Source organism: Canis aureus, chromosome 29 (assembly GCF_053574225.1).
Source record: "Canis aureus isolate CA01 chromosome 29, VMU_Caureus_v.1.0, whole genome shotgun sequence".
Classification (NCBI taxonomy): domain Eukaryota; kingdom Metazoa; phylum Chordata; class Mammalia; order Carnivora; family Canidae; genus Canis; species Canis aureus.
Window position 1 is genome coordinate 36761338 of NC_135639.1, and position 25293 is coordinate 36786630.

Sequence of the window (25293 nt, forward strand, 5' to 3'; positions counted from 1 at the left end):
GTGAACACCAACACACACAGCTCTTCCCAGAATCCCATCAATGATATTCAAGCAAAGCAGTATTTACATTGACCCCTATACATTCAGGTTTAATTAACATACCAAAACACACTTCCAAAGCACAAACTTTTTTTTATAATGTTGATGTTAATAATATAAAAGTTTTCGATCTCTAGTTTGATGTAACAAAGATTAGAAAGAAACTTCAGAACAATAAGATAAAAAGCACTCATTACTATACCTTTTATAAAAGAATAGCCCTTTACATCTTGCGAAAGGCGTAGTATCTTTCTCTTTTGGAACTTAGATAATACGGGAACAAACAAGTCATAAACACATTCATTGTAAATCTCAAAGAAAGAAACCCACACAGAAAATTTTATATTATTATTCATATTCAAGCTAGCTTGTTCACAGTCTTTCATTGATTCTTCAGACTCTGGGATATTCAAAGAGTTTGTTAAACTTCCTACAAAAAATACAAAAGAATAATCACAAAATTAAGAAATTGACTAAAAATGAGATGAGACAGATCAAGACTCCTAGACTCGAAAAACTAATTATCCTTAATCTTTTTAACCAGCAATGTAAAACACTTTTTGGACCAAAGCAGATGTTTAAAAAAAAAAAAAAAAAATGTGTATTAACCAAAGGTTGGCTTCTTTTTATCTTTCTTTTCTTTTTTGAAAGAATGCCAATGGGGCAGCCCAGGTGGCTCAGCGGTTTGGCACCACCTTCAGCCCAGGGCATGATCCAGAGACCCACATCGGGCTCCCTGCATGGAGCCTGCTTGTCCCTCTGCCTGTGTCTCTGCCTTTCTCTCTCTCTCTGTTTCTCATGAATAAATAAAATCTTACAAAGAAAAAAAAAGAAAGTTAAAAAAATAAAAAAAGAAAGAATGCCAATGAACCAAACTGAAGTTACATGTAAAAGACAAAGAAAAAATATTATCTCTTGAATTCTAAATGAAAGTTACAAGTGAAAGGAATTCTCTGTGATATTAAATCCAAATAAAACTTTACAGTGTTATTTCATATTGTTATGTACCATTTTCTAAGAATTACTGTGATTAAAAAAATTAAATCATTAGGAGTGATTCAAAAATTAAAAGCTACAAGTGTATTTCATATAATCAACATTTGAAAAGTAAATGGAGAAAGGAAACCTTACCATAAAGACTTTCATAACTATCATTCTGCATCACAACCTAAAAGGAACAACATTTTTTTAAGTTAAATACCATTTTTAGTTGAGATTAAATAGCCAGTATATCATATCTATCCGAGAAAGTCACTAACCAAACCACAACCTTTCATCTACTCAATTCAAAGACTTATTAATCCTTTCCCCTAGTTAAATAACACAGTCTCATAATAAGAAATCTGGGAAACTACAGAAAAGTATTAAAAAGAATATCATCACATCCCTGTCACTCACAATTATTAGTAATATTTCAATATGTTCCTTCCTATCATTTTCCCCACATTTATTACATTGAAAGCTTTTACTTTTACTCGCTGTAATTAAAAATTATTTGTAAACAAATAATGGTGGCTATGTAACTGAATAGATGTGAAATGACTTAATTATTCTATCAAGAATATTTAGATTATTTACAAAGTTTTGTCAGTAAAAATAATACTAAGATAAAAATCTTCATTTATAATTTTTTTCTTCTGCATTCTAATTATTTCCTTAGGACGTATCCCTAAGTGTGAATTAGTGGATAAAAAAACATGGAAAATGTTTTTAAAGTCCTACAGTACTGCCAAACTCCTTTTAAAAACACATTTTACAATGTACGAAAGCATGATTTCATTTTTTAAATATTTTAATAGCTTCGTAGGTAATACAATGTTTTAACTGGATAACTTGTAAGACAAATTTTTTTCATTATTAATGACTTCAATTTCCTCTAAGAGGGGCACCTGGGTGGCTCAGCGGTTGAGTGTATGCCTTCGGCTCAGGTCGTGATCCCAGAGTCCTGGGATCAAGTCCCACATCAGGTTCCCTGCAGGGACCCTGCTTTTCCTTCTGCCTATGTCTCTGTCTCTCTGTCTCTCATGAATAAATAAATAAGATCTTTAAAAAAAAAAAAATCCTGTAATTACCTACTAATCTCTATAATTTTTAAACTATTTTAATTCAGAAATCATAATCATGGACTCTGGGCTTTGAACTCCACTGAGCAAAAAATCTTTTATTACTTTGAAACCCTGATTTCTAAATCTTAAAAAAGAAAAACCCCACCAATATTTTGCAACTATCTATAAAAATTGTTAATAGTTTTAACAATCTTGAAGAGGATAAATGTCTGAAAAAAAAAACATAAAATCCAAAAGAAACAGGAAGAATAGACAAATATACCTTTACAAAAAGCATTTTGTGAAAAACTACTAGAGAAAAGAGACCAATACATAACCTAACAGATAAATGTTATAAGAAAGTTTCACTTTTTACTTCTCATATCCCTTGTTTATTAGATTTTGTGTGTACAAATTACTTTTACTTCTATAATTTTAAATTTTAGTTTTAATTTTTAAAATTTACTTTTTAAAAAAATTTTGAATCATTACAGAACTATTTCTACAACAACCAAAAAAGATTTTAGAACCATTTACATTTGTATTGTTTAAACATTTCTGCTATTTGTAAGATATAAGGCAAAAAGAGAAGTCTTCAAACAAATTTATATTTTTCTTTAAAAAAAAAAAAAAAAAAAGACAACCAACCATCACCAACACCACCAGGAAATATTCTAATATAGGCTGAAACAAAGTAAAGAGCTTATAAAAGATCATGATGTATATATTTTTCACATACTAGACTACTTCCATACCTCTTTAATTTGCCGAAGCAATGCACTTTTGCTAGCAACCTCTTCTTTCTCTTGGTATGGTGATAACCGTAAATATTCTCTAGATCTATGTGGTTTAAGGTTCATCTTTGTATATAGTCTTTCCTGAAGACTATCAAATAATACATTCAAAGTTCGCGGCAGAATACCAATATTTTCTTCTGTGCCTGTGAAAAGAATTTTTGTTTTATACTCGCTTAGAGTAGTAGGAAAGTGCAAATGTTCCTGGATTACCAATGCTCCTTTTATACCACCAACAAGCAAGAATGGACAACTAAGACAAAAGCAAGAGAAGCTGAAGGATTATTCAGTTTTCCATCACTTTGCTATTCATTGTATAATGGGTATTTTATCAACTATTATACTGATGCAAACCTGAAATTTTACATTGAGATCACGCCATAAGATTTGCAATTACCCATAATCACAACGTATAAAAGTAAACAAAATGCCAAAATGATTCCCTGGGTATCCATACTTAATTCACTGCATCACATAAATCCTTTTCCTGAACTTTTATCATCTAATAATTCTCTATCATACTGGGAAAGTAATTTCACAAATGAATTAAATCAACCTGAATCAAAAGCCACTGGCAGGGATCCCTGGATGGTGCAGCAGTTTGGCGCCTGCCTTTGGCCCAGGGCGCAATCCTGGAGACCCGGGATCTAGTCCCACATCGGGCTCCCGGTGCATGGGGCCTGCTTCTCCCTCTGCCTGTGTCTCTGCCTCTCTCTCTCTCTGTGACTATCATAAATAAATAAATAAATACCTTAAAAAATTTAAAAAGAAAAAAAAAAGCCACTGGCAATACACATTCAATATGCTATTACTATCAGAGAGGGTGACAGAACATGAGAGACACCTAACTCTGGGAAACGAACAAGGGGTGGTGGAAAAGGAGGTGGGCGGGGGGTTGGGGTGACTGGGTGACGGGCACTGAGGGGGGCACTTGACAGGATGAGCACTGGGTGTTATGCTATATGTTGGCAAATTGAACTCCAATAAAAAGAAATTTAAAAGAAATATATATGCTATTACTATTAAAAATGGAGCAAATGTACGAGGTAATGGAAACATAATTACATGGAAGTATTATGAGAATGAGTAAACATTAGTGCTTTTTTCTTTTCTGGCAAAAATAATACATATTACCTTGAAACGTATACGTTTTTCCTGAATTGGTTAGCCCATAAGTAAAAATCAGCCGACTTTGTCCTTTCAAGAGGTCCTTCACTGGCTGCATAATGCAACCCTGGAAGAATTCCTTCTGTGTAGTTTCTGGGCCAAAAACCTAATAAGCATTTTTTAAAACAAGTCTTTTTAGAAAATTCAAGTAAATGTTTACAATCAATTCTACCCTATAACTCATGTTTTAACAAAATTTATTTTTTTAGGTTTATTTATTTATTTAAGTATCTCTACAGCCAACCAACATGGGGCTAAAACTCATGACCCTGAGATCAAGAGTTGTATGTTCCCCCAACTAAGCCAGCCAGGCACCCCTCATGTTTCAAAAATTTAAAAGATTTCTTTTGGGATCCCTGGGTGGCGCAGCGGTTTGGCGCCTGCCTTTGGCCCAGGGCGCGATCCTGGAGACCCGGGATCGAATCCCACGTCGGGCTCCCGGTGCATGGAGCCTGCTTCTCCCTCTGCCTGTGTCTCTGTGCCTCTCTCTCTCTCTGTGACTATCATAAATAAATAAAAATTTAAAAAAATAAAATAAAATAAAATAAAATAAAATAAAATAAAATAAAATAAAATAAAATAAAATAAAATAAAATAAAATAAAATAAAATAAAATAAAATAAAATAAAATAAAATAAAATAAAATAAAATAAAATAAAATAAAATAAAATAAAATAAAATAAAATAAAATAAAATAAAATAAAATAAAATAAAATATTTCTTTTATAAGATACACTTAAGATAGGTGCCATAGCCCCAACTCTCACAAATATACATAATAGTTTACTGTCAAAAAGTTTTCAAGATAGAAATCCAACCTAGTAAATCAAGTTTTCATTGAAAATTTAAAAGTACATCTCTTAAAACAAAAAGGGTTTAAAAAACACTATACAGGAATTTATTCCCTTCCAATTACATATTTACAAACCTGAAATTTGGGTTCTACTCTTAAGAAAAAAAATACCATACAAGTGCCTAACACCTAAGTCCCACAAGCACATGATATATATATATAGTTCATTATATATAATTATGTAGCTATTTAGCCTAAGCCAAATTTCTTCTACTTAAAAGAAAAATCTTCAGTTTCACATAAGTACTTACCTTGGAGAAAGTAAATTTCTGTGCCATCTGCCCAGAGCTTTTCTCACTTAACCGACCAAGGATGCTCTGAGGATCTTTCAGCAAAAGAGTCTGTGAGTCCAACATATACACACAGCCCTAGAACACATACATACGTACATGCATACATACATAAATAAAGTCCCACAATAAATATATAAAAACAATGGTATTTTGTCCATTTAATGAAAGCAAAATCCAGTTAAAGTCAACACAAACCTCAGACTCGTGTTCTTTTTCTGACTGTGTAAATGGTCTTATCCGAAGATAAACCTGGAGATAATCTTTGGATTCCAAACTATTTGCCTTAAAAAGAACAAAATAACTGTATTTTTAAAATGCAAAATATGGCTTTTCAGAAATCACCTTTCTTTAAAGTGGCTATTACATAACAAGCTGAGACTATACAGAACCTCTAAGCAAACAGTGATTCTTCTGTTTGTAACCGTTTTCTACGTCTAAAGAGAAGTAAATCTGCTTTAAAAAATATACCACAAAAGACTCAGTTTCCTCTACCTTTTATATTTATACTTGAAGTTTACAATATATCTCTTTTCCATAAGATCCTAACCTTTACACTAAACACAAATAACAGGGCTCTAAGTCACTAAAACACAGTATTCTAGAATAAACAACATGCAACCAGAATAGTCTATTATCCCAAATGTTCAATTCTATCCAAAAAAAAATTTTTTTTTTTTTTTTGCTCTACAGCATTCTCTTTATTCCTGACTTTGGGAAGAAATGAGTTTAGCTCATTTTTAAAAGTAATTCTAAAGAAATGTGGTTTTTGTCCTAAGTAAAAAGGAAACAATTACTAAATACAACTTGCTAAAAAAAACACACAAAAACTAGAAAATCTTAACATAGTTGAATATCTATTAAAGAAATTCAACTTATATTCAAATAAACAAAATAATTCCCAAAAAACCTCCCAGCCTTGGTAATTCACTAGCCTAACTTCTCTCAAACACTTTAGGATAAATCGTACAAATCACAGAGAGGCCTTCAAGAAAATAAAGGGAACACTTTTCAACTAATTTTGAGTATGAAATAAACTTCACACCACCATCTGACAAAGATATCCCCAGAAAAAAATTCCAGAATAATATCCCTAATTAAGACACGTGCAAAAATTCCCTAAAAAGTATTAACCAATATATAAAATAGAATAACATATCCTGACCAAAAATGTTTTACCTCAGAAATGCAAGGTCAGTTTAGCATTCAAAAATCAATTTATGGGCAGCCTGGGTGGCTCAGCAGTTTAGTACCACCTTCAGCCCAGGGCGTGATCCTGGGGACCTGGGATCAAGTCCCACATCGGACTCCCTGCATGGAGCCTGCTTCTCCCTCTGCCTGTGTCTCTGACTCTCTCTCTCTGTCTCTCATAAATAAATAAATAAGTAATCTTTTAAAAAATCAATTTGGGTAAATAACCGTATTTTAAAAAAATAAAGAAATGTTTATCCCTACCAGATGTAAAAAAGTGGGGGGTGGGGCATTTGAATGATTACATGAAATTGACGTAAGTATTCAACATCCATTCATAATAATTCACAGCAAAGTAGAATAGACAGGAATTTCTTTCAGACAAAGGGCATTTATAAAAATCTACAGCTAATATCATCCTTAATGATGAAAGACTGAATCTAAGATGAATAGCAAGGTAAGTAACAAGACAAGGATTTCTGCTCTCACCGTTGTTTTTTTTTTTAATTTATTTATTCATGAGAGACACAGAGAGGCAGAGACAGAGGCAGAAGAGAAGCAGGATCCCCGCGGGGAGCCCGATGAGAGACTCTATCCCAGGACCTGAGATCAGGACCTGAGGCGAAGGCAGATGCTCAACCACTGAAACACCCAGGTGCCCTGCTCTCACCATTTTTACTCAACTCTGTACTAGAGGTTCTAGTAAATGTAATCAGGAAAAACGAGAGAGAGACAGAGAGAGAGGAAGAGAAGAGAGAGAAGAGAGAGAAGAGAAGAGAAGAGAAGAGAAGAGAAGAGAAGAGAAGAGAAAAGAAAAGAAAAGAAAAGAAAAGAAAAGAAAAGAAAAGAAAAGAAAAGAAAAGAAGAGAAAAGGAAAGGGCATCCAGATTGGGGAAAAAAAAATTCTCTTCATTCACAGACATTAACATTTATATATAAAAATCAACCAGAATCTACAAAAACGTTACTAGAACTATTAAATGAGTTTAGCAACATATCAAAATACATGATCAAAATGCAAAATCAATTATTCTTTTATATATTGGGAAGAAAGTCAGAAACAGATTTTAAAAACCAATACTATTTGGAATAGCATCAAAAATCATGAAATACCTAAGGGATAAATCTGACAAAAGATGTGAAAGACCCATGCTCTGGAAACTGCAAAACAGTGTTCAAAGAAATTAAAGGAGACTAAAAGAAATTGAGATACACCTTGTTCACTGTTTGGTAAACTCAATATTGTTATCAATTCTTCCAAAACTGAACTACGGATTCAATGCAACTGCAATCAAAATCCCAAGAGGCATATGTTGTGGCAACTGACAATCTCATTTAAAAATTCACATAGTGAAAAAAAAAAAAAAAAATTCACATAGTGGGCAGCCCGGGTGGCTCAGTGGTTTGGCACTGTCTCCAGCCCAGGGCGTGATCCTGGAGACCCTGGGATCGAGTCCCACATCGGACTCCCTGCAGGGAGCCTGCTTCTCCCTCTGTGTCTCTGACTCTCTCCCTGTGTCTCTCATGAATAAATAAAATCTTTAAAAAAAAATAATAAAAATAAAACAAATAAAAATTCACGTTGCATTCACTGATGACCTCTACCTCTGAAACTAATAATATGCTATATGTTAATTTACTGAATTTAAATTTTTTAAAAATCTAAATAAAATCTTTAAAACAGAAACAAAATTATAAATAATAAACAAACAAACATGGAAATGATACTGAGGTCCAAGCAACCGCAATACATACAGAAAAAACTTTAATGATAAAAGCTACATTTTCACGCCCAGCTTGTTTTCTTTTTTCTAAAATGACAGAATGTCCAGCCCATTTATGGAAACCTGGTAACCACATAAGTATATTTCTTATTGGCCTCTTCTGTCCATACCAGCTCCTAAACTGTCAAAATAATTCTGCTGAGAGATTTTCAATGAAAGGGGAAGAAAAGGAATGGGTTTTAATTTCAGGAAAATTGAACAAATATAACACTCTTTTCAGCATATCTTGCAAACCTACTCACTACAAATAAAGTATACGCATTTTAAAGTTTCAAAAAAAATTTTTTTTAAGATTTTTTTTATTTACTTATTCATGAGAGACACAGAGAGAAACAGAGAGGCAGAGGCACAGGAGGCTCCATGCACGGAGCCCAATGTGGGACTCAATCCTGGGTCTCCAGGGTCACGCCCTGGGGCTGACGGCGGCACTAAACCGCTGAGCCACCCAGGCTGCCCTCAAAAAAATTTTTTAATTAAAATTCACATAGCGGGGCACCTGGGTGGCTCACTTGGTTAAGCATCCAACTCTTGATTTCAGCTCAGGTCCTGATCTGAGCTCAGGTCCTGATCTCAGGGTCCTGAGTTCAAGCCCTGCCTGGAATGGAGCCTACTTAAAAAAAAAAAAAAAAAAATCCAACAGGAATGCAAAGTATCTAGAATAGTCAAAACAGCTATGAAAAAGAAATTTGGTGGGCTAACATAACACACCTGATTTCAACACTACAGTGATCAAAATGGTGGGGTACTGGCAGAAAGACAGACAAATCAATGAGACAGAATACTCAGAAATAAACTCCCACATAGGACATCTGATTTATGATAAATATAGAAAGGAAATGCAGTACAGAAAGCACAGCTTTTTCTACAAATCATGCTAGAACTGGATACTTAATACATAAAAAAATAAGAATTTGGATACACACCTCACATTGTATATAAAAATTAATTCAAAATGGATCATATCCTAAATATAAAATAAATCCGTAAAACTTCTAAAAGAACACACAGAAGAAAATCTTTGTGACCTTGAGTTAGGCAAAGATTTCTTAAATATGAAACCAAAAGGACAATCCATAATAGAAAGAAATGATAAAGTTAAAACTTTTGTTCTTCAAAAAACACTATTATGGGATAACAGGCATGCCACAGACTAGGAAAAAATATTTACAAAGTACGTATCTGATAAACAGATGCAGCTGAAAATATAAAGAACACTTAAATAATAATATAAAAACAACCAAATTTTTTTAAATAGTCAAAGATTTAAATTGACACTTAACCAAAAATACACTAGTGACAAATAATTACATGAAAACATATTTAACATCTTTAATTAATAAGTAAATGCAAATACCAACATGATGGCAACACATCTACTAGAACTACTAAGAATAAAGACTGCCCAGAAAAGCCAATATAAAATTGAAGGAGAAAAACAAAGCTGGAGGACTGACGCTATCCAACTTCAAGACATACTATAAAGCTACAGTAATTAAGAGAGCATGGAATTTGCAAAAGAACAGAAACAATGAAACAGAATATAGAGCCCAGAAATAGATGCACATAAATACAGTCTACTCATCTTTAACAAAGAAGCAAAGTAGGGGGATCCCTGGGTGGCTCAGGGGTTTAGCGCCTGCCTTCGCCTTAGGGCATGATCCTGGAGTTCCGGGATCGAGTCCCATGTGGGGCTCCCTGCTTCTCCCTCTGCCGATGTCTCTGCCTCTCTTTATCTCTGTCTCTCATGAATAAATAAATAAAATCTTAAAAAAAAAAAAAAAAAAAAAAGCAAAGCCAATACAATGGAGCAAAAACAAGTCTTTTCAACAAATGGTGCTACAACAACTGAATATCCACATGTAAAATAATCAACCTAGAAAAATTAATCTTTGACACCTTGCAAAAATTAACTTAAAATGGATACAACTCTAAATCTAAAACACAAACTACTAAAATCCTAGAAAATCCAAATGACCTTGAGTTTGACAATGACTTTTTAGATTCAACATCAAAGGCATTCCCTAGCTTGTAAGCAATACAAAATCAGGCCACTGCTTATGGATCCTCGTGTTAAGTGAAAGAAGGCAGACATAAAAGACTACATAATGCATGGTTCCATGTATATACCAAGAGGTACTTCTCCTTTGCTCCCTTCTTTACTTTCTTTCTTGATTTTTTTTTTTTTTTTTTTAAGATTTATTTATTTGGGCAGCCTGGGTGGCTCAGCGGTTTAGCGCCACCTTCAGTCCAGGGCATGATCCTGGAGACCTGGGATCAAGTCCCACGTCAGGTTCCCTGCATAGAGCCTGCTTATCCCTCTGCCTGTGTCTCTGCCTCTCTCTCTGTGTGTCTCTCATGAATAAATAAAATCTTAAAAAAAAAAAAAAAGATTTATTTATTTATTTGAGGGGGCATGCATAAAGAGGAGGAGAGAGAGAATCCCAAGCAGACTCCCACTGAGTGCAGAGCCTCCATGTAGGGCTTGATCCTATGACCCTGAGATCATGACCTGAGCTGAAATCAAGAGTTGGATGCTCAACTGACTGAGACACCCAGGCAACCCTCTTTCTTGATTTATGATTAAATGAGCTCACGTTAAAAAAAAAAAAAAACAACCTCACATATGATATTAATTATTCTTTTTATTTATGTTCTCTTTCCCCTTCCATTATTCTTTATAAAATGGGTTAGTCCATCTCTCTAAGGCATCAAAATTAACACAAAAATGTAACAAATAGAATATAAATGGATTGAAAAATAAATATATAAGAAATAGAGCCTAGAAGCACCTGGGTGGCTCAGTCAATTAAGTGGCTGATTCTTGATTTCCGCCCAGATCATGATCTCAGGCTCCAGGTCCAGCTTGGGAGTCTGCTTATAGTTCCTTCTTCTTCTTCCTCTGCCCCTCCCCCTGCTCAAGCACGCGCGCGCTCTCTCTCTCTCACTCTCTCTCCATCTCTTAAATAAAAAATTAATAAATAAGGGACACTTGGGTGGCTCAGCGGTTGAGCATTTGCCTTTGGCTCAGGTTGTGATCCCAGAGTCCCGAGATCGAGTCCCACATCAGGTTTCCTGCATGAAACCTGCTTCTCCCTCTGCCTATGTCTCTGCCTCTCTCTCTGTATCTCTCATGAATAAATAAAATCTAAATAAATAAATAAATAAAGTCTAGAAAGACACACAACAAACAGTAGAAGTAGGTAGGGTGTAGAAGGAAGGACTTTTACTTTTTAAACACAATTCAGTTATTTTAACTGAGGCCTGCAATCCCTAGGGGCATAGTGGAATATTTTACATTTCTGAGGAAATCACAGCAGTATTTAACATATGCTGAACACCATGAACTATTAGCTCAAAGTTCAACATTAGACCACACTACTTCTTTTATTGTCTTATCGTGGTGAAGTTTTTTCAGTGCTGTGATAAAAAAAAAAAAAAAAAACCACACACACACACACACAAGTACTATCCCAAAACAAAGAGGAATAGTTACAAGGTTGGCAATATCTAATCTGATTCCAAAGCTTGAAAGGCTATGAAGTATCCTAAAGGTATTATCATTACAGTAAATAACTGTAGTAATTAAAGAATAATTTTTTTACACTTACATTAATTGTTGTCAAATGGCTCTTGGTTAAGGTATAAATAGTTACATATTAAGTTGTTTGGATCTACTCCTTGGAAGAACTGTTACCTATTTAGGGTGCCATGAAAAAAATTACTGACATAGAAGGTTGCCTCAAACCCACAAAGTCTGGAAAGCTCTGATCATACATGTCTGCAAGTGTGTGTGGGCCACACACATTTTCACTAAATCATGATAATCAACATAATATTTTTCTAGTACTTACCTCAGTGCTTGAAGCAACTAAGGAAAATTCACGAGAGAGATTAAGCTTAATGCCATCAAAATTTATTTCCGAAGGTCTTGCAATTGGGTCAGCACTAAACACATAAGATGGTCTAAGCACTCCATCTTGATTTAAATTAGATTCCATTCTGCAAGAATGACAGAATTTTAGATAACTTTAATAAATTAGCATATAAGCCACCCATTGTCTAAGAAATCTGAGTCCAGATCACTACTTATCCCCATATAGCCAGATTTCCAGAGAAGGAAAACATTACATTGCTTCATCTATGAAGCATGGAAAAGATGCTGACCCATGGAAAAGACTAATGATCAAATTATTTAGATTCTGAAACAAAAAATATTGGACACACCTTCTCATGGCTATTCACATGATCCAAACAGGTAGATCCATCCAAAGAGATTTCGTAAGTAAAGGCAGTCTATTAATGAAGACAGTATAAATCATTCAATCTCTGCCTGAAATACTCTCAAAAATCAAATGAGAGTAAATTATAATCTTGTGTTATTCTGGTTATTCAATGTCTTCGGAGAATGTTACTTCCAAATTTTGTAATGTTTTAGCGTTTAGAAATTAAACTCCTTTATCTCGACAATTGAACTTTTTCAACTGAATTCTTCCAAATAATGCAAGCGAAACAGTGTATGTAAACACATTCAAAACAGTACCAGACACACTGTAAGTCTTAAAAATTAAGGTGAATATGGAATACTGCATCAAAATGTTACAACTAAATTAAAAATCAAGTTACTAAAAAAAAATAAAAAAATAAAAAATAAAAAATAAAAAATAAAAATCAAGTTACTAATAAAGGTATACTTAAGGTAACATTAACTAAAAAAAATTTAACATTCTAATACTTATTGACAATCCACTAAGTGTCTATGCCAGGGAGAAAGAGAGCTCCCTGCTGTTCTCTGACAATATTATGAAATATCCAAAATGGTGACTCCCAAACTACAGTTCCTGGCTCAGAAAGGTAGTAATGAGCATCCATACGTGTTATATAAAAAAGCCAAAGATGGCTCCTGTATATTGGCCCTCCCTATGTCGTTTACTTCTTCACAGAAGACCAGAAACATTCATTCAAAAGCCTATTAGGTGCCAGACTCAAATTTTTACACATCATTTTGCTTTCACTATAGCCCAAATAACCTTTTGGTTTTTTAAGTCATTAGAGCCTAAGTTTGCACATCCCATGAAACTGCACACAACTTGTACTAATCACAAACTCAGGACTATAAAGACCAAGCCACTGATGTCAGTTTTCTGACCCCAGGATCCCCCGTTGTGCAGCTGTGCAAAATCACTTAAGACCATAACCCGTAAATTTAATTCTTCCTCCCCCCTCCTCTCCCAACTCCCTAGTTCCCTTGCCTTTTTCCCCTTCTAGATGGTGGGCCCTCACTCTAGCTTCTGGAAGGTCCCATGCTGTGGGGGATTTCCCCTGCATGCAATCCTATCAAAGTGCTACTCCAATAAAGCTCCTTGTGTGATAGGGCCACACTGTGGTCATATCTCTTCTCTGTGATCAGCCCTAAAGCCCACAAACTCAATACAACAAGGTTGTTTTTGTTTTTCTGTTTTTCCTAAATCTCAAAAAGACAAAGGAAATTATTTACCTTCAACAAAGTCCAGCAAACTGCAGGTATCAACCAACTATACACTTACAAAGTTAAGTGTCTTGGTTGCTTTTGTATTTACTGTATTAATCAATGACATAATAAAAATGGGATAATTATGTCAATGCTGCTTGACAGAATATTTCAAACATGTCATGTATAGGTGAAAATTAAGAAAAGGGTATCTGTTAGAGTAAAAGTAACCACTCATCTAGAACATGGGGGAAAGTTTGCCCCCAAAAGAGTTTGTAAAAACATTTAAGCACTGGCTTGACATTACATTAACTCAGATTTTATGGAAATGCCCAGGAAATCAGAAGATAGATTCCCCTCTTTTCTTTCAATTAATTTTTGGTCTCAAAAGAAGCCTATCACCTAACTGATGTGTCCTTTATATGATTTTACAACTTGGGTCTTGGACTTATAATAAAAGATATATACTGTTACCTCTGCTTCCGAGTAAACATGCTACCTCGTTTTAAAAACAAAAACAAACCTGAAGCTTTAAGCAAGAATTGCTTAAGGCATGAACTTGTGCCAACTAATCCCTCAGCAAGAATATTAGTTTGTCGGGCGAGAATCACCGAAGCTTCAGGAAGTGGAACGAGTTGGGGGCAACATTCTAAACATGGGGATGCGAGCAGTCATTAAATTCGCCTCGTACACACCCGTCCACTTGGTACTGCAAAACCTAAGGGCAAGCCCCAGGCAGCGGCAACAGCCTGGAAATAAACGCACAGACCGCCACCACAGCGCTCCGCGCAAAATGAGGTCTTATCACCTGCCAAGCAAACTACCCACCTCGGGGATTCAGAATTAAATAAGCTTGTTAAGGGAGGTCTAGGCCTCAATAACAGCAGCAAAGCAATAATGAAACATTAACGACTGCAAACACTTGGTGTCTACTACATACTGGCACGGTTTCTGCAACTTTACGTATTATTTTATCTTTAGAAGAGCCTTTACTACCCCTTTAACAGATGACCCAGAGAGATTAAATATGTTGCTTTGTCTCATTCACGTAACATGCGGTGGAGACAAGATTTAAGCCCCAACCCAAGCAGTATGGCTCAACCCTACGCTGCGCAGGCGGGGCCCGCGGTGCCCCAGAAGCGCCCATAGCTCTACAACCCAGGTCCTGAGAGGAATCTCAGGGGCACCGCGATCCCCACGGGAAGGTACTCACATGTCAGTGCCGTCTCCCAGCCTCAGGCAGCGTATGTGCACAGTCACCCACCTCCTTCCTCGCACCCTCAACTGGGCGGACCCCTTCACCTGCAAAGTTGCCCGGCCGGCCTGACCTGCGCGCAGCGCCGCGATGTTTTCCTTTTCAAATTCAAACAATGGCGGCGAAGCCGCCGCACGGAACGCTGGGAGTGGGCGGGACTTCCGGAACGGCGCCCCGGAGCGCAGAAGCTCGCGCAGTGGGCTTCCCGCCCGCTCCCGGAAGAAGCTTTCAAATCTGGGGCGGGTCTCCGAACGCCGGCCACGGGTGGGCCGAGGGGCTGGTGGGCGGCCGGGTGGGGAGAGGCCGAGCTTCCCGCAGTCAGGTGTGCGGTGCGGAGCGGGGCGCTGCCTGGCGGCTGCGGCGGCTGCCCCTCCGTCGGCACGGACGCCCATCTCAGCACCATCCCGGAGACGAGACGTAGCAAAAGCCTGGAAGTGAGGCCGCGGCCGCTGCCGCTGCACTTAGCCCCGTGACTTCCCCAGGGACCGGCGGAGGAATGGGAGCCAGCCTCGGCCCGGCCCGGTCCCTGCGGGCAGCAGCAGGCTTCGCGTCCCGAGGGCCGCTTGGAACTAGCGCTGCCCGCAGCCCGAGGCCACTTCCCTCCCTGCCTGACCCCGCCTGTCATCCTCAGCGGCCCTCGTGGACAGACGACAGGAGTTTCTTCCGGAATAGACTTTTACAGGCATTTTCTTTTTCCTTTTTTCCTTTTCTTTTTTGCCATTCTGAAAATATAAAGCCTCTACCGATGCCAGGCGCAGTGCTAAATTCCATGCATATGCAGGGTCTTTGCCCAGAATCTAAGGCCAGTACAGCCTTCTCTGCTTCTTTTAAAGTGAACTTCTTCTTTCGAGGGTGGTGCTGTCATGTCCATGACAAGCATTTATTATTTAGGCCATCTGTGCTTGATTTTAAAGAAAAATAACTGCTAAGGTTAATTGAACGTTTACCTTGTGCCAGTCATGGTATTAAGCATATAAAATGGATCATTTTACTAATTCTGAGAACAGCCCTTTGAGATAGGTACTTTATCTGCATTTTATAGATTCCAAGGAAACGGAGTTCATGTGGTTAAGTAATTCATTAAAAAGCATATGGCTGTTAATGGAGGAGCTTGGATTTGAAGTCAGCAAAATGATTTCAGAGACTCAGCCTCTTACATGTGGTTTTATTTTTTACTATTTTACCTGGTTAGGAGCAGTTTTAAAATACCTACTCTAATGAGCTTATCATTTCATATATCGCCCTCAATTTCCCCCTCCCCTAGCCAACTTCCCACTATCGCCTCATTCAGTTCACCTTCTTTCCCCCACAAAAATAATCATTTGAAGTGAACCCGTTTGGAGCAAAGGAGAGGATGCAGGGCCAGCAGTTAAAATGAACAGAGAAAGTAAATGTAAAAGGGAAGAAAGGAGGAAAAATAAAATAAAAACTATATTTTCCTGTCCGGGCTGGAACTCAAGTCATTAGCGGGCTCTGTGTCAAAGTCTCCATTGTTCTTTCAGGCAAGTCTACCCCTAAATCGGTGTTTCTTGTCCTACCTCATGATATCGTTATTACTTTTTTTTTTAAGATTTTATTTATTTATTCATGAGAGACACAGACAGACAGACAGACAGAGAGAGGCAGAGACAGAGCAGGCTCCATGCAGGGAGCCCAATGTGGGACTCGATCTCAGGTCCCCAGGATCACACCCTGGGCTGAAGGCAGTGCTAAATCGCTGAGCCACCCAGGCTGCCCTACTTTTTTTTTTTTTTTTTTTTTTTAAGATTGTATTTATTTACTTATTTGGGAGAGAGAGCACCCACGTGCACAAACTGTGGGGAGGGGCAGAGAGAGGGAGAAGCAGGCCTCACACTGAGCAGGGAGTTCAAAGGCAGGGCTCAATAATAGGACCTGATGTCAGGACCTGAGCCCAAAGCAGATGTTTAACGACTGAGCTACCCAAGGGCCCCTACCTTTATTGCTTTTACTAGATGTTATTGATTCCAGCTCTTGAAAACCTGCTATGTACCAAACACTAGGCTGTAAGTTAGGCAAACAGTTAAGGAGAGCAAGCAAAATAGACACTAACCCTCAAGGAGTTTACATTCTAATGAGAGACAATCAAGTTAAAAAATACACATAATTGGGATGCCTGGGTGGCTTGGTGGTTGAGCATCTGCCTTTGGCTCAGGTTGTGATCCCAGGGTCCTGGGATCGAGTCCCACGTTGGGTTCCCTGCAGGAAGCCTGCTTCTCCCTCTGCCTCTGACTGCCTCTCCCTCTGCTTGTGCTCTCTGTCAAATAAGTAAATAAAATCTTTAAAAAAAAAAAAAAAAGAAGAAGAAGGAAAGAAAGAAAAATTAGCTGAAAATGGTTACCTATGGAGGTGGGACGGTTTGCAAGGACTAGTAATCACAGAGCGGCTTCTCTGAGTAATCTTTTTTTTAAATATAATTTTGCCTTTTCAAAACATTAAATCTAAAGCAATCTTTTTTTTAAATATAATTTTGCCTTTTCAAAACATTAAATCTAAAGCCATGGAAATAAAAGAAAGTCCTAAAATTTAATACAAAGAGAGAAATGAACATACTTGAGTATCAAATTGCCAGTATAACCAGACAGAGAAAAAAATGTTCAGTCAATTAATTGAGCACAATACCCACTGAACCGGAGTTAGGAGTTGTGAGATACAGCGTAAGAGCAAAAAAAAAAAAAAAAAAGTACAAAGAAATTAATAACTTCACTTAGTGGATTTGATGTTGAAAGGGGTATTGATGTAGTAATTTTGAAACTACCATGCATGCATTATATGAAGAAGCAAACTAGTAAGTATATTCATGTTGCTTGGAACCTAGGTTCTCACTGTGGGAGAAGGAAGATAACAAATATGGACTGATAGAAGCTGAGGAAGAATCCCATAGTGTTGGATTTGAACTGGTGTAATAGAATAAAGTTACATTTTTTCTTTAATCCTAATTGATCCATTGACAGAGCCTTGAGGCATGGAAAGCCTGACACCTGAGTAAGAACAAGCACACCTAGCATCAAGCTACCCGCATGGTTTCTAAACACCATTCATCACTAAAAGGAATCAGTGCCCCTTAGAGAGAAGACTGATTCACATCTGGAGCAGCAGGAGATTACAAAGTGAGCCCAGAATGTTCTTGTCAGAAAACAAAGAAGTCCTGAGAGATTTTTTAAGTTCTCTGCATGAAAAAAAGAGGGAGAACTGAAATAAAAATGAAAAGTTCTTTACATGAGAATGCCAGTTCATGAATACAAATGAAACAATAAATAGAAAATCCCCATTTTGCAACTCCCAATATAAAAATTGATATGGGGATGCCTGGGTGGCTCAGCGGTTGAGCATCTGCCTTTGGCTCATGGCATGATCCCAGGATCTGGAGTCGAGTCCCACATCGAGCTCCTTTCATGGAGCCTGCTTCTCCCTCTGCCTAGGTCTCTGCCTCTCTCTCTCTGTCTCTTTCTGTGTCTCTCATGAAAAAATAAAATCTTTTAAAAATAAGTAAATAAATAAAAATTGATATGGGTAAGCCTTATCAATATGTGCTGAATAGTGGATGAAAGATACCGAATGCACGCAGAAGGCGTGATCTGGTTAGGTCGGGGGCGCCTAGCTGTCCTGTGTCCCCTACATTGGGCGCAAACTGTGAGGCTTTGAAGTTGGCCGTCAAGATGTTGCGTGTGGTGGGCTGGAACATCAATGGGATCAGGAGACCCCTGCAAGGGATGCTATATAAGGAGCCCAGCAACTGTGCTGCCATGGCCATGGGGCACATTTTGGACAAGCTAGATGCCGACATCGTCTGCCTTCAGGAGACCAAAGTGATCAGAGACTGGTCAGACAGCACTGGTCAGTGCTGACAGAGCCCCTGGCTGTCATTGAGGGCTATAACTCCTATTTCAGCTTCAGCCGCAACCGCAGTGGCTATTCTGGTATAGCTGCCTTCTGTAAGGACAGCACTACTCCCATGGCTGCTGAAGAAGGCCTGAGTGGCCTACTTGCCACTCATAATGGGGACGTGGGTTGCTATGGAAACATGGATGAATTCACCCAAGAGGAGCTTTGGGCTCTGGATAGTGAGGGCCAGGCCCTCCTGACACAGCATAAGATCCAGACATGGGGGGAATGCCTGGGTGGCTCAGTGGTTGAGCATCTGCCTTTGGCTCAGGACGTGATCCTGGAGTTCCGGGATTGAGTCCCACATCAGGCTCCCTGCATGGCACCTGCTTCTCCTTCTTCTGCCTATGTCTCTGCCTCTCTCTGTGTCTCTCATGAATAAATAAAATCTTTAAAAAAAAAAATCCAGACATGGAAAGGAGAAGACCTTGACCCTAATCAACGTGTACTGCTCTCGCAGATGCTGGGAAACCTGAGCAGCTGACCTTTAAAATGTGCTTCTATCGCTTGCTGCAGATCCAAGCAGAAGCCCTCCTGGCAGCTGGCAGCCATTCTGGGTGACCTGAATACAGCCCACTGCCCCATTTACCATTGAGATGCAGTCAACCTGGAATGCTTTGAAGAGGACCCAAGGCGCAAGTGGACGGACAGCTTGCTCAGTAACCTGGGATGCCAGGCTGGGTCCCATGTCCAGCCCTTCATTGATAGCTACCGCTGCTTCCAGCCAAAGCAGGAGGGGGCATTCACCTGCTGGTCAGCAGTCAGTGGTGCCCACCATCTGAATTATGGCTCCCGGCTTGATTATGTGCTGGGGGACAGGACCCTAGTAATTGACACCTTCCAGGACTCCTTCCTGCTGCCTGAGGTGATGGGCTCTGACCATTGCCCTGTGGGTGCAGTCTTGAGTATGTCCTCTGTGCCAGCAAAACAGTGCCCACCTCTATGCACTTGCTACCTCCCTGAGTTTGCAGGCACCCAGCTCAAGATCCTTCGCTTCCTAGTTCATCACAAACAAGATCCTGTGTTTAAGCAATCAGTGCTGCAACTCAGCAAATAAACCCAGGTACAGATGCACCAAAACAAAGCCCATGTGTGCTCAACCAGGCTTCGGCCAAGTCAAACTGGCTCTAGCAGAGGCCAAAAAAACCTGACAAACTATTTCCAGCCATCCTCTAATCATCCCCAAGTTTCTCCTAACTTGGAGCTTCCTAGTGTGGGTGCCCTCATGACCCCAAAGACTCCAGGAGAGGAGGTAATGGCCAAAGTGGTGGAGGGGCAAGTCAGTGCTTCAGAGGCCAAGGATGAGAAGGAGGTATGGACCTCTTTTTGGAAGTCTTTGCTTGGGGGGGCCCCTGCCCATGCCCCTCTGTGGGGGCCACAGGGAGCCATGTGTGATGCAAAATGTGAAGAAGCCGGGAAGCAATCTGGGCTGCCGCTTCTATATGTGTGCTAGGCCCCAAGATCCTCCCACTGACCCTTCCTCCCACTGTAACTTCTTCCTCTGGAGCAGGCCCAGCTGAACCAACCCAGGCCTATGGATGTCTGGCATCGTCAACCCTGTATGTAATTTGAGGCCAGCTCCCTCCTAAGTTGCCTATTCCTCCTTCCCCAAAGATTCCTCTTCCTCTTTACTTCCTGAAGAACCCTTCCCTTTCCTTTCTCTCTTCCTCCTTTAAGGCCTCTCTTTCTCTTCTTCCTGCCTAGTTCCTACTCATTGGTGAGCTTCTTGTTCCTTAATGCTGTGACCCAGCTCTCCACTCCACTTCCCACCTTCCTGTCAGAAGTGCACAGGAACCAATTGTCCCAAGAAATTGATTTTAAACCCCTTTCTTGTTGAGAAATATATCTGTGTCTAAACAAAACAAAACAACAACCGCAAAAAAAGATGCCAAAATCATGGGCTGAAACATTGTTGGGGAACAGGACATTAACATTATCTCTAAGAATGTCCTAGAGATTAATTCATAATCATAAAGGGGAAGAGTAATTTTGCAACATAGAGATTTATTTATTAGATACCTTAACCAAATAAGGAAACTTAGCATCACTAATAACAAAGCAATATATCACCTGATAATATCTGTGCCATAAATGTTTACCCTAAATCTAATTATGAGGAAACAAAACAAAAATAATATAGAACACTTTACAAGATAGCAGACCTAGGTTCTTCAATAAGTGTCAGAGGAAAAGTGTCAGTATCAGGGGGAAAAAAAAAAAAAAAACCAAGGTGGAGGATTGCATTAGTCAGGAGACAAATGTTAAAAATGAAATTCATAAATCTTAATTGCTTCATAGTTTCATAGTTGGGTTTTTTTTAAAGAAGTAACTACAGAAAAACATATTGTAGACAATTGGAGAAATTTAAATATGGACTATAAAATGATACTGAATCGGTATTAAATTTTTTGGCATGTGGTAATTTGTGACTATGTAGAAAATTGTTTTGGGAAGATATTTGCTTCGATATTCAGCAACGTACCTTCAAAAAAATTGGCAAGGGATGCCTGGGTGTCTCAATGATTGAGCATCTGCCTTGGGCTCAGGGTGTGATCCGGGTCCAGGGATGGAGTCCCACATCAGGCTCCCTATGAGGAGCCTGCTTCTCCCTCTGCCTCTCTCTCTCTGTGTCTCTCATGAATAAATAAATAAATAAAATCTTAAAAAAAAAGAAAGATTTGGCAAAAAAAAATGAAACAAAAAGAAAACAGAATGTGAAGAGGAAAAAAGATAGGAATAGAAAGAATGGGGAAAATAGGACCAAAAAGGCAAATGTGGTAAAAAATTAATAATTGATGGAAGGTATAATAATCTAGGTGAAATGAGGTTAATAATCTAAGTGAAAAAAATAATAATCTAAGTGAAAGGTAGAACAGTGTACATTGTGCCACACTTTGAATTTTTAAAAATAACTTTGAGGTTTTCTAAAAAAATAAAAGGGAAAAAATTTCTAATTGTTTACTGTGGCCCACCAGGCCCTGGATCCCCACCAACCAACTTCATTTCCCCTCTTCTCTTTGTGCAATAAGGCGACCCGCTCCAGGTACCTCAGACACACCAGGTTCTCCCAAGCATATGTGAACCTTTGCATAGATTGTTCCTTCCACCTAATTCTCTCCTCCGCATGCATGATATGGCTCCCTGCTCATCCTCCTTTAGATTTCTCTAGAATAGTACTAAGACTTCCTGTCCACGTTGTCTCAATGCAAGCTCAATTCTATTTTCATATTTACTACAACTAGCAGTTAATATATTTCGTCTGGCTTTTGTTGTCCACCCCCCCCACACCTCCTCAAATATAAGTTCTTTGAGTACAAGAACTGTGTTTCTCCTGCTCACTGATGTGTCCTCAATGACAATGTAAATCCATGGTGATCAAATAGATATTTATCACACAACAAACGAAAGCTGATGGGGGTTGGTGAGGGAAGACCATGGGGAGGGATGGCCAGAAGCAAGTTTGGAGGCAGGAGCCAAGACTGAATCGTGTAAGACTCAGTCAACAAAGCACCGATTTATTTGGGTCCTTATTCTAAGAACAATAGGAAACCAGGAGACTGTTTTAAGCATTTACACAATACAATCTAATTTGCTTCTATGTTTTGAAAAGATTAATCTTGGGAAGCCTGGGTGGCTCAGCAGTTAAGCATGTGCCTTCAGCTCAGGGTGTGGTCCTGCGGCCCCAGGATCAAGTCCCATATCAGGCGTCCCGCATACAGCCTGCTTCTCCCTCTGTCTCTCTTTCTCTCTCTCTCTCTCTCTCTGTGTCTCATGAATAAATAAAGTCTTTAAAAAAAAAAGAAAAAGAAAAGATTAATCTCCTGGGGGCAGCCAAGGAAGAGTCGCACTGCACATATCCCAGCAAATGATAATAATATGGACTCAGGAGATGGCAGAGCAGATACAGCAAACTGGACAGATTTCAGAGGTATTTTTTCCCCTGTATTTTCCATTTCAGCACCAGCCCCTGGGTTTTCCCTTAGAAACAGAGCCAACTTAACTGGGAGATGCTTCAAATTCCATCCCTATTCCAAATAATTCCATCTGTCCCCTTGAAGTGAGCATTAGCACAAGATGAAGAAATTTTATGGTACCTCAAGCTGGTTTCCTTTCCTCATCACAGCCTCTACGGGTAGTAGCTACCAGTCACAACTAACTTTCCATGTGCCAGATACTGTTCTAAGCACTTTGTACTCAATCTTAACAGTAACACTGTGAGGTGTTTTGTTATTATTATCCCCTTTGAATGGGAGAGAAACTGAGGCACAGAGCTATTAAAGAATAATAAAGTTACCACAGAGGTTAACACGAAAGCATTAAGTTTAAGTCAGGTAGTATTTGTAAAGTACTTATAAAAGTGTCTGACACATGTTAAATAGTCACCTCTTAAATGTGTATAAATAGTAAATAATGGAATTGGAATTGGAATCTGGATAGCCTGGCTCCAGAGTGTGTACAGTTAACCACTACGGTCTGTGTACGGCCTCTCAAAGTTTAGGCCCAACACCCCTATAATTCTACTAGAAGTCCCAGTGCCTAGCTTCTGTGCAAAGCCACTTCCAAAAGGAGGACTACCATAGTTTTCCAGCTCCGAAACGGAGTATATATTGATTACAAAGGTTTGAGTGACAGATTCAACAAAAATTTGTCAAGCACCCAATATGCAGTAAACATTTCTATCTTTAAGAGGCCTTCAGTCTAAAGCAAGCCTTTCTCAGTCTGAGATTTCAAGAAAGAATTAACCTTTAATTTCCTAAGGTATCCAATGTGTGTAATGCATTAATTTCTCTCCTGCGCATCTAGAATGGTACCACTTCTAAGAAAATAATCAACAAGAATAATGTTGTATGCCCTGTGACTTCTGTGGGGAACCCCATGCACAATTTAAAGACAGTATGACAAATGTTGTGATAGAAGTGCACAATTAGTAATTGGAGGCAGAGTGAGTATAGCTTAAGAGTAAGAGCTCTGAAGCTTACTTATAGGAAGTCACTTCCTCAGGAAAAATATTTTACTTCAAGTCTCATGAAGTTCTACAGATATAAATAGCATGTGCGAGTTTTCAGTACCATCTTGACATAGTAAATTTTATAATAATGGTTATTTTTATTAAATCTACCTCTTAAGTCACTAGAATGTGAGCTCATGAGTATGTGTCTTGGGCCACTAAAACCCTGACACCTAGAACAGTGCCTTGCATGAAACAGCTGCTCAATACACATTTTTCAATTTAATAAAGTTCATCTACCAAGGAAGTTTTTTTTGTTGTTTTGTTTTTTTTTTTTTTTTTTTTTTTTTTTATGATAGTCACAGAGAGAGAAAGAGAGAGAGGCAGAGACATAGGCAGAGGGAGAAGCAGGCTTCATGCACCGGGAGCCCGACGTGGGATTCGATCCCGGGTCTCCAGGATCGCACCCTGGGCCAAAGGCAGGCGCCAAACCACTACACCACCCAGGGATCCCTACCAAGGAAGATTTTTTAAAGTGCCATGTAAGCCAAAATGAATGAATGGGACTTGCAGGGAAATGCAAAGGGAGACCATTTCAAGCAATGAAAGCACAAGAGGTGGGCACCTGGGTGTTTCAGTCCGTTAAGCTTCTGCCTTCAGATCAGGTCAATATCCCAGGGTCCTAGGATGGGGCCCCATGTAGGGCTTGGTGCTCAGTGGGGAGCCTGCGTCTCCCTCTGCCCCTCCCCCAACTCATGCACACTCTCTTGAAAATAAATAAATAAATAAAATCTTTAAAAAGAGAGAGAAAAGAAAACATATGAGGCAATGAGAACAAAGACAAGAGCACTCAGATGTTTCTAAAACTACGTACTGGGATCCCTGGGTGGCGCAGCGGTTTGGCGCCTGCCTTTGGCCCGGGGCGCGATCCTGGAGAACCTGGATCGAATCCCACGTCGGGCTCCCTGCATGGAGCCTGCTTCTCCCTCTGCCTATGTCTCTGCCTCTCTCTCTGTGTGTGTGACTATCATGAATAAATAAATAAAATCTTTAAAAAAATAAATAAATAAAAATAAAACTACGTACTACTGTGAGTATATAGTTCACTATGACTGTGAGTGTTGATAACATGAATGACGACATGAAAAAAGTAGGCTATGCCTAGATCCTAAAGGGCCCTGTATGACATGCTAAAGAGAGTGGGAATTATATTCTATGAGCCACAGGAGGTTGTAGACACATGGAGGGAAAAGTAGAGGAAGAGAAGCAATGGGGAGAACTGGGTGTATAACATCTCAGGCTTACAATGAGGTACTCAAAAGATGAAGGATCAGGACATAGAAGTTTATTACATATAGGTGCAGAGATAACCAGTAGAGGAAGAAAAAATAACCATAAGACTCTTGAGCTAAATGCTTTTATTGCAGGAAGTGAATAGATGATATCTTTAATTGATACAAGAAGAAATCAGATTAGGAGCATGCTAGTCAAAGATATGTATGGTAATTGCCAAAAGTAAAAACTAATTGTAAAAGTGGTTGCCTCTGGGAAGCAGGA

The 25293-nt window shown here is 38.7% G+C and overlaps 1 protein-coding gene and 1 pseudogene across 6 annotated transcripts in view; one reads left to right on the forward strand and one right to left on the reverse strand.

Annotated features, from left to right (window-relative positions):
• Window positions 1–15013, reverse strand: part of KIF20B (kinesin family member 20B) — an 80953-nt gene extending 65940 nt beyond the window's left edge. For 5 of the 6 annotated variants that reach the window (XM_077878437.1, XM_077878439.1, XM_077878436.1 and 2 more), the window contains exons 1-8: window positions 14844–15013; window positions 12015–12162; window positions 5387–5473; window positions 5150–5266; window positions 4013–4151; window positions 2840–3024; window positions 1171–1207; window positions 242–469 (exon numbers count right to left, since the gene is read on the reverse strand). In XM_077878437.1, the coding sequence (XP_077734563.1) occupies window positions 242–469; window positions 1171–1207; window positions 2840–3024; window positions 4013–4151; window positions 5150–5266; window positions 5387–5473; window positions 12015–12161 (940 nt within the window). In that variant the 5' untranslated portion in view covers window position 12162; window positions 14844–15013. Of the gene's footprint in view, window positions 1–241; window positions 470–1170; window positions 1208–2839; window positions 3025–4012; window positions 4152–5149; window positions 5267–5386; window positions 5474–12014; window positions 12163–12387; window positions 12457–14843 lie in introns of all 6 variants that reach the window. The other variant, XM_077878438.1, reaches the window with a different exon arrangement.
• A 10-nt stretch (window positions 15014–15023) lies between these two features.
• LOC144301419 (DNA-(apurinic or apyrimidinic site) endonuclease 2-like) lies at window positions 15024–20608 on the forward strand (annotated as a pseudogene).
• Window positions 20609–25293: the final 4685 nt, after the last annotated feature.